This window comes from Grammomys surdaster, unplaced genomic scaffold, assembly GCF_004785775.1.
Source record: "Grammomys surdaster isolate TR1022 unplaced genomic scaffold, NIH_TR_1.0 126163, whole genome shotgun sequence".
NCBI classification, from domain to species: Eukaryota; Metazoa; Chordata; class Mammalia; order Rodentia; family Muridae; genus Grammomys; species Grammomys surdaster.
The window spans coordinates 5,876,478-5,886,811 of NW_021620970.1; the positions used below are offsets into that span (position 1 = coordinate 5,876,478).

Here is a 10,334-nt window from a genome sequence, read left to right on the forward strand (position 1 = left end):
ACTCATGGAAGGAAACAGCTTTCCATGAAAGTTAAAATAATACACAATCTATTACAAGGATATAAAAAGTTTAAGGGAACTGACTTCAAACTGAGTGTATATATGGAAGTCTTATAGTTCTTGACTATTTTGATGTAAGCATTTATACAACACATGCACAGAAGCATGCACAAGAATATACACAGGTGTACACACGCAAAAATATTAGAGATAAATATTAAAATAAGCATACAAACAGAGTTGAGGCCATGAAAATGTAGTCCTGTAACAGTAGGCTTTGCTTTAGCAAACTAATCAGGCTTCCATACTAATCTATCATGAAGAACACCAAAGATGACATTTCAGTTAGGTACATGCACTTGAACATGGATGTGACTTTGACTTAGTAAGAGAAATATCGATGTGTACTCTTTCCTGCTTCAAATCATCCATTTCTTAACACAGAGCAATTGCCAGAGCTGGGGATGTAGCCTAGAGCACTGTGATGTCAACGTATAGAGCAGCTCCATAAAAGTAAGTTCTATTCTCCTGTAATGATTGTCTCCAAGGCTCATTGCCTGTCTGTTACCTTGGCTTAGTCCTGGAAGCTTCTAGACTCCAAGTAAAAAGCAATCTTATGTAGGCCTAGAATATTTCAGCCTCTGATACTTACTACTGAATGATCTCATCCCCCTCTACCTCTTTCTGAACTTTTACTGGCTGGTCAACTCAGCTGTTCTGGCTCAAGGCTTCTCTCCAAGCTGACTGATTCAATCTGGCTCCTGTATAGGCATCTCCTGTATTGCTCTGCTTGGCCTGAGATGAACTTTGGCAATATGCTCTAATCTTCTGGTTTCTTCTCATTCTCTGTACACTTGTCTCAGTAAAACTGCCTCCTCACTGTCTGCACTGCCCCTCAAGGAACTCTCTCTTCTCTTGAGAATTGAGCGTTTCCTTCCAATCTCCCTGATCTGTCACTTTGTCTGCACTTAATTAGATATAACTTTGAAAGATGAGCACTTCCTTTTACAAACTAACTTTACCTTCATTGTAAAGGTGTATACTAAGGGTGTGTCCATATTCTATCCAGAGGGATTAAAGGTGTGTGCTAAGCACTGAGCTACACCACAACTAGAAACAGGTTTTTTTTTCAGTAAATAACCCAATCTTAGGGTTCACAGTGTGACCAAACATCCTGCAACACAGCTACTCATATATTTTTTTATTTGCTTGTTAGTTTTTATTTTTTTAACCTAATACAATCCATCAACTTCTGAGCAATATTTTCCTGGACAGTGGGTCAAAATATACTAGTTATAAAAGTCATGAGTTTCAAACAGATAGGAAGATGAAAGCCATTGAATCACCAAACAATAGCTTAGTCTGCTATGAGCTCTCTGAGATGTCTGGTGATAATGAAAGGTCTCAGAAATCAGGGAAGCAAGAGAAATCACTGATGTCAGAAGAAACAAGCATACATTAACTGCCTCAAAATTACACTTTCCCCAGATTTTCTCTAATTTTTACTGAGATTTTATGTCAGAAAATATTTCTGATAGTGAGACGTTTAAATATAAAAATAACATTGTATTTATGGCAAAGGACAATATTAAATATAATTGTGAGAAGCAAAAGAAAACCGTCAACTTAGGTAAACAAAATTTAACAGTAAAACTATAGTCTTCAAGAGAAAGATCAAAAAGCAGGTGGGATTTTGGTGAAGACAAACTTTAAGAGCACTTTCAAGAAATGATGTGTGAGGTACAGCACACCATTCATATCCAGCCTGTATCAAGCAAGAGGCATCTGAGCCACATGCCTTTGTCCCCATGGCCTTTGGTGCTCTAGGAAGACTCTTTTGTCTTCCTTAAGTTATACTGCTGAGTAATCTGTGCACTTCTGCCCAGAGAGTGTGACTGGAGGACAAGGGTGAAGGTCACAGCTGAATGGAAAATATTTATATCTATCTATGCATGTATGTACATATGAATATAACACACATATATACAAAAGTAAAATGGAGAGAAAAGGGAATTAAATCTAGATACTCAAGTTTTAAATGTCTTCATGTGTCTGCTGCAGGAGTAAATTTCTCATATGATGGCTAAATAGGGCACCCATCTATGAGTATAACAGAATATCATTAGGGATCATTTTATGTTTTATCACTCAAGCAGTGTTGGGTATGGCTTCCATCTTGTGAAGTGAATCTTTCGTCAAATCAGACATTGGTTAGTTACTCTCACAAGCTTTATGCCACCATTGCCCTACCGTTTTTTGCAGGTAGAACAGATTTTATGGAGATACCGGGCTTCATACCTGGATTGGTGTTAATGTTTCTCTTTTGCTAGTCTTCAGAGTACCTTTCTGTACCAAAGACACTAGACATGGGCTAAAGGTTCTAAGGAACAAATACAGAAACACACAGCCAGACAATGCACAGACAGAGAGAAAGACCTTGGAACAGAAAGCTCTAAAATGATATATCTCCATCTTATCTCCCCCCTCACACAGAGTTCAGGGAATCCTGGGGAAAGGAGACTGAAGGAATGTACCCGAGGGAATGGAAGACACCAGGAAAACAAGCTTCTCTAAATCAACTGAGCAGTGCGTTGACAATCTCAGAGAGACTGAAGCAACAAGTACAGGGTCTTCACAGGTGTGCACGTGTGTACATATTAGAGCTTCCACTGTCGTTCATTTATGGGAATACTGAATGTGTGAATAAGAGAGTCTCTTGTTCTTATGCCTGCCCTTGGGATTATTTGCTGTCTGTTGCTTTGCCTTGTACAACTTTGATGTGATGGTTTTTGTTCTATCCTATTATATTTTATTTTGTTATATTTTGCCATTAAAAATAAAGAGTAGGAAAAAAATTAAAACCTGGGTGGAAAAAAAGCCCTCATTCAGGTCTGGATGTTACTACCTAGAACACATACTCAGAAAACAGAATATGTTATTTGCAGAACAGTCTGGCTGCAGGTTTAATATGCATTTTTAAATAAGAACACATGCAGCAAACAATTTCTCTGAATAATTTTTTCTGCTAGCTTCTAACATTCAGAACAGTTAGAAGGCTACTTTTATATGCTAAGATACAATAAATGAATGCAAGAAAAGCACAGAGAAAGGCAACACAGAAGCCTATAACTGCTGAAAATTTTAATAAAGAATAGTCAAAGCTTTTGCTTATTGTATTGAGCAACAGTTCCGATTCATAAACAACAGAAAAGTGTTTCTTTTTGTTAAATGAAAATTAATTTGGGGAATAACAAGCTCTCAGATGCAAGTGAAGCTAACAATACAACTTAGTTTCATTAATATAACCAAGACGTTGAGGATCAGAAGAGACAAAGTGAGTGGAAGCAAAGCAAAGCCAACTAAATAAACATAGAGATGTGGAAAATGAAGATTGGGACACCCACAGACAAGCACAGGTCAGGTAAAGAAGCCCTGGAAATGATGTCTAGCAATCTGAAGCTACTGGATCTCCTACAGCCAAAGAGACTGAAGGAAATAGAAGTCAGAGAGCAGAGATGATCCATGTAACTCCAGCTGCTTAATAGTGAATCTAATATAAAGTGGAACAATAAAAATCTCTGCCTCAGCTATTCATCCTCACGAGGACCTGTACAGCAGCTGTTCATGCATGCTACATTTTTAATGATGAATTCACCCATTTTATTTTTCTGCATTGACACTTACAGTACTAACAGCAATAACTCTTAAGACACAAATACGTATTTGGGCAGACAGAAATACAGGTCTCCTCAGGGAACGAGTTAACTAGTTTGAGAGGCATGGTGGGACCTAGTTGACCTCCACTACTTTTTGGGTCTTGGCATTCCATAGGGAATCAGAAGTTCTTCCTATTATTTTGTATCGGCTTCTAGATATTTGGGGACCTAATGGACACCTCCATATCACCTGTAAAATAATTGTTTGTTTGTGCTGTTGTCCAATTCATTCAACTTGCTAAATGGGATGAAAGTCAATGTGGGTGTTATTTGGATACTTGTGGGCATGGGTGTGATTATGGGTATAGGGGGAATGTCTATTAAGGTCTGGGAGGAAGCACATAGTAGGGATATATAGTGAATTCCTTCCTAGGTGTGAAAATGGCCAAATTCTCTTCCACTTTTCATTCTTTCTTGAAATAGCCCTCCTCTATGCAGCCAAATCTGATCTGGAACTCACTCTGTCTCAGGTTGGCCTTAGTTCATGACCCTTCTGTCTCAGCCTGACAGTATTGAGGTTCTAGATGTGTATATGCTGGTCAGGATTTTTCCAAAATAAGTTTGAGAGTTCATGTAGATAGAGCTAAAAAGGTATCTCATGTTTAAAAAAAAATGATATAGCTTATATGCTTTGCATTACTCAATAACCTATGCCCAAAAATTGTTCAAAAGTAAATAATTAATCTACAGACATGGAAATCTGGATCTTACCTGACAAGACCACTTCAATAAGATCGCCCTCCTGGATATCACTTGCCATTTTCACCAGCTGAAGGATGTTCTCAGAGGCAGGATCATGACGAAAAAGCAGGATCTTATCATAGAGCCCATAGAAACCACATTCGGGGAACTGCAAAGGTGATACAATAGTTCAAATGTCAAAATCTCCTCAAATATTTTGTCTTAAAAGAAAAATAACAAATGACCAAGAAGGTTTCTAATTCACAAACAAAGAAGCAGAAAACCATTCCTAGAAGTTTCTGTAGTGACATGATTAAGAATCATACTAGGCATACTAGATGCATGGAATGCATTTTCTCACCTAAAACAGGAATCAGCTGATTAAAATTCCGTTACACATAATGACAACTTGACAAAGAAACAAGTCAGTCTACTTTGACACATTCAAGAGTAGATATGGCTCAAGGAAGCTAAACACACTGTGGACACAGAAATGGAATCTAGATACTCTGACTCAAGAAAGAACCCAGCTAGACAACACACCTTTCCTTTGGCTCCCCTCACTACTTCCCTTGCTTTCCCTCAGGCTGTAAAGGCAGGGTCATGTGAGCACTACCAAAGGGGGTTATCTGACTCAGTGTAAGGAACTGTCACCAAAACAAATGAGCTATGAATACAAGTGCAAAGTTCTACTGACACACGGATTTCTCATGGGATTACTGATCACCGCTACATTTCCAGTGATCTGGAGGTGAGAATCACAAGACAGAGAAGGAAAAGACTTCCATTTTGATACTGTAACTGGTGTTGGATCTCATGCCCACGGCAATATATGTGATCAAAGAGCAGAGGCCTATGCCCCAAGAGCAGGAGGAAGGAAAAGTGGAGTATTGTGGGTTCTAGGCTAGCCTTTGTCACACACTGAGTTCCAGGCCATGCCAGATTTTCTACTGCAATAAATGTCCAGAATCTAATATATTCTGAAAGAAAATGCAGTATATTATGAATCCCACTTTTTCTTATTCATAAAATTAAGAGCTTCATTCATGTGAGCTTTTTTGTATAAATTAAAAATAAACATATTCAGAACATTCTGGGTTTTAGAAGTCTATGTTGATGACAAGGCTTAAAACAACTTCTACATATCTCTTAGACTTTCCTAAAATAAACGCCGCAGCTGAAATGATGTCACCACTTCCACTGTGCTAATTAAAATGGAAAAAGTAGTTCACTTTTAAAAAAATGTCTTCAATAATATCATAGCAGCACTAGAGAACAAAGAGAAAACAGAAATACCACTTTCCTCAGTCTTAAAAACAAGGGACAACAGTTATTCTAAAAAAATCCACTTCCTTGAATAATGCATACTACACAAAATGGACATAAGCACATAGAGCTATGTGTTTAACGACCATCCATACCCACACAAACAAAAGCATAATCAAGCCATGCAGCATGGCCACTGGCCCTAAAACTGCCCTTTCCTCTGCCCCTCATCCATTCCCTTTCCATATAATCTAACCATGGGTAGAAAGCCCTCCTCTGACCATAGACAACACTATGTGGTATAGTCACACTTAATGGAAACTGCACAATATACTCTAGGTACTTTTTTTTTTATCTTATGGCTTCCTTTGGTTGTTATAGTGTTACCGGGATTCATTCATATACACTGCATGGATAATTTTTATTTGTATTTCATTAAATGGATCCAGCATAATTGTCCATTCACCCACAAAGGAACATCTGTTTCTCCCCCTCATTTGTGGTTGTTATAAATAAAAAGTTTACAAACATTTAAGTACAAGTGTTTTAGTGGGCATATGCTCTCATTCCATGTGGGTAAACACCTTGGAGTAGTATTGCTGGCTCTCAGAAGGATTGTGTGTATGGGGGGAGGGTGTCCATCTTCACACCAGTGTCACGCTGGGTTTATAATTATCATAGCTCTTTACCAGGCCAAGAAATTAGGGTACAGTAGCACCTCAAGTTCCTTCTCTTGCAAGGCAATTTGGGAAATTATATATTGTATTCAGTTATATTACTCATAACACATATGAATTTAGGAATCACCTCATGAATTTCTAAATATACATAAAAAACTGTTGTATGAATTTTCAGTGATTCTACATAGACTTTAATTGTGAATAAGTACGTTTTCCATATAGGGATATTCTATTAGGGGCTGAATATGGCTCTATACATTATGTCTTTGTCAATTTTCTGAATAATATCTTGTAGTTTTCAGTATATACAACTTAGGTATATTTAGTAAGACTATCTCTAAATATTTAATATTTTATGATACCATAAATAGTAACAGTATAAAAAACACATTTAAATTTAAACTTGGAGTATAATTCTTAAAATATTGAAAAATATATAACATAAACATAGGATACATATACATACATGTATATTCATTATATATATATATATATATATATATATATATATATATATATACATCATATACATACACAGAGAGAGAGAAAGAGAGAGAGAGAGAGAAAGTGACAGAGAAAAAAAGTTTAGCCATATGCTATATGTATCTACAAACTTATAGGTGATAGATGCCAGATAGATAGATGACAGATGATAGATGATAGATAAATAGATAGATAGATAGATAGATAGATAGATAGATAGATAGACAGATAGACAAACTGATAGAGAAATACACATATAAAACAGAGACATACCATACGAGAAAGTCTGATACTACTCAAACCACATTCCTGACTTGCACCAGTTCCCCCACTGTCAAATCTCCCCATGACTAGGGAAAGAGGGAAAGTCCTAAAGCAGAGACGAATGTGCCTTACTGACTTGGTACTTGCTTGCTTATCTGACTTACTTATAAAACACACAGCTATCTGCCTAGGGCCAGTACCACCCCCAGTGAACTGGGACCTTCCACAGCAGTCATTAATTACGAAAATACAACTATGGATTTGCCTACATGTCTGATGGAGGCACTTTCTCAACTGTGCTTCCTCTTCTCGGATAACTCCAAACCATGTTAAGTTGTTAAAAATGAACAAACAAAAACTAGCCAGCACAGTTGGCCTCCTGTTAACTTGACACACAAATATACCATTTACTGCTATTATATACTATTTAAGTAGAACCATCCCTTGCTTATTTGTCCCTAAGATGTCATGTTAACATAAAGATCACAATATAACTTCAAAAGCCACAATGTCTCTGAATTTTCAAACAGTTTAAAAATTCCCAGTGTATCCAAAGTCACTGTCATTGTGGGTTCCTGTCGAATCAAAGTAAGCCACCCACTTTCTATTATAAAGAGGAAGAACCAGGGCACAATTATAATCAAATCAAAGTGAAACCAAATTTCCAACTATATAAACAGCCCAGTGTCCAATATCTGGAACTCACAATCGTTGAGGCTCTAAGGAGCTTTTGTGTTCTGCTTCTCTGGATCTGCCATCCACAGAACACATAGTTTGTCTCATAGCCTAGGGATGGCTCCACTACACTGCCGCTGCTGTGCTTGTCTCACAGGATCTCCAATATGCTGGGGTCTCCAAAGCAACTGAGGCTGGGCCTTCACCAACGGCCTCTTCTTGTTTCTCTTCAGGGACACCCCTTTTGCCCCCTGCCCCCTGCTCCCTGCCACACAGTATCAAGCCTCAGTTATTCTTCATGACTCATTCATGCCTTTAAAGCCAGTACCACTGGGTGACCCTTCTACATTACTTAATTTACTTGCCAGCATAAGAATTAGCCATGGCCAACCCAGACCACAGCTTCTGTGCGCTGACCTGAGGAAATAACTTATAGACAACTTTGCTTAAGGATGCTCTTCTTAACCACACCTGATATGCCTACCTCAGCTAACCAGTATCAACCATCCCATTAAAGCAAAGGTTTTTGCTTTATTGGTGCTGGTCTTTCATTCATCATAGCTGATCCTATAACCACAGGTAATTGTAACTGCAGATCCTTAATTAAAATACCACAGGAATGGCCTTGACAGAGTCTTTGTTTTTGCTTCACAACATCACAAGCTAGGCCTGTATTGTAGGCATCTCTTTCAGCAGCAGTTCTGTTTTCCAAGCACTTACAACAGCTCATAAAGCTTTGAGCAAGCACTCAAGGAGTTTCAACAGCTCAAAGTTCCAAACTCATTACAGGCTCAGGTCTATCATAAGAATCCACGAACCTGGCACCAATTCATGTCATAGTTGGTTTCTATTTCTGTGATAAACATCAAGACCAAAAGCAGCCTGGGGAGAAAAGTGTTCATTAGGCTTATGGGTCATAGTCCACCATTAGGGGAGGCCAAGGCAAAAACCTCTTGGTGAGAACTGAAGCAGAAGTCAGAGAGGAAGGTTTCTTACTGGCTTTCTGGCTTCCCTTGGCTTGTTCTGTATGTTTATACAACCTGCAGATGCTGGCACCCCCACCGGTAGGCTGGGCCCTCCCATATGTACCATTATCAAGGAAATACCACGTAGAATTGTCTACAGAAAATATGACGACAGTTTCCCAGTTACTAGATAACAATAGCTTGAGTCAAATTAACAACAACAATAACAACAAAAATGTCAAAAACAAATAAGTTAAAAGGCAAAAAAGAAGAAAAAGAAAAGAGAAACCTGAGTCTGGCCTCTGAGATTTCTTGGTGTTATGGTACATGGTACTTATTGAGAATTTATTCCATTCTACTCCTGAATCATTCACAACACTGGATGTGTGCTACTGTGGACATATCCATGCTAGAGCTAGGAAATGTTTAAGTTAGTTAGTTCTAGATTTTTATGATTAAAAATAAGTCACCACAAATGTTCACAGAAGTCCATATGTGAGCATACCTGTTTATTTCTGATGTGCATAGTAGGTATCAAGAGGAATTTAATACAAGCTGTTAAGCATGTTCAAGGTGGCCTTTCCCTTTGCAATCTCTCAGCCAATGGGTGAGAATTCCAGCTGGTATGTATCTTTACAAAGCCCATAACCATCTCAGATGTTGTCACTGTACACATTCTAATAAGGGTATGCTGGCATGTATAGGTTTTGATTTGCATGAATAATGATATTTTCCTCTATTTATTATTCACACATGATCATACCTCATATACTCATTACCCACGCATACACACACACACACACACACTCAGAGAATGTGTCAGCGAGAGAGTATGATTAGTTCATTCAGGCTTCTTTACATCTTTTTATCTTTTTTCAGTTTTATACCTTTATATTTTGTATTTTCTGGTTATAAGTTTTTATTCTATTTTTTGCAGATATTTTTCTTACACTTTGTGATATATTTTACCATTTTCTCAACATTGTTTTCTGCAGCTTGGTTGAATGAAGCTTCCAGAGCCAAAAGAGATACCAGGTGGTGAACAAAAAGTAGACAAAGAGGAACACTTACACATCCAGAGGAATGAGATCAGGAATTTACAGGAACATTTACAATTTCTTGCTTATTCTTTCTTGTACAATTCATATTCTTCAACAAGTAAGTGGCTATAGATGCTCCACAGTGGCGAGCAACTCAGACTTCATATTAGAAAGGTCGCTTGGAATTGACAATAATATGAATGAGCTTAGAGGAAATTACGTTGAGTGAGATGAGCCAGCCAGGGAGGGAGATACAGAAGGATCTCACTGATACATGGAGTCTATCAGAGCTGAACTCAAGGCAGCAGAGAGGCAAATGGTGTTTACCCAAGGGATTGGAGATGAGGGAGGGACTGGACTGAGGTTAGTCAAACATTGCAAACTTTCAGTTACATCAGTGAAATAGCTTAAAACATCTATCGTATAATTCAGTGACTATAGTTAATAATATATTGGTGACTAGTCAAATGACCAATTAGATAGTGTTCTTGCCACATTAAAAAAAAAAGGATATGCATAAAAGATCAGATATCACACTCTTCAGTCTAAAGACATCAGGTGCAC

At 37.9% G+C, this 10,334-nt stretch overlaps 1 protein-coding gene across 1 annotated transcript in view; it reads right to left on the minus strand.

Moving 5' to 3' along the window:
- The window catches only part of Prkd1 (protein kinase D1), a 135,203-nt gene extending 130,630 nt beyond the window's left edge, over positions 1 to 4,573 (minus strand). Inside the window, exon 1 of the mRNA XM_028757463.1 lies at positions 4,428 to 4,573. Within this exon, the coding sequence (XP_028613296.1) occupies positions 4,428 to 4,476 (49 nt within the window). The 5' untranslated portion in view covers positions 4,477 to 4,573. The remainder of the gene's footprint in view (positions 1 to 4,427) is intronic.
- Positions 4,574 to 10,334: the final 5,761 nt, after the last annotated feature.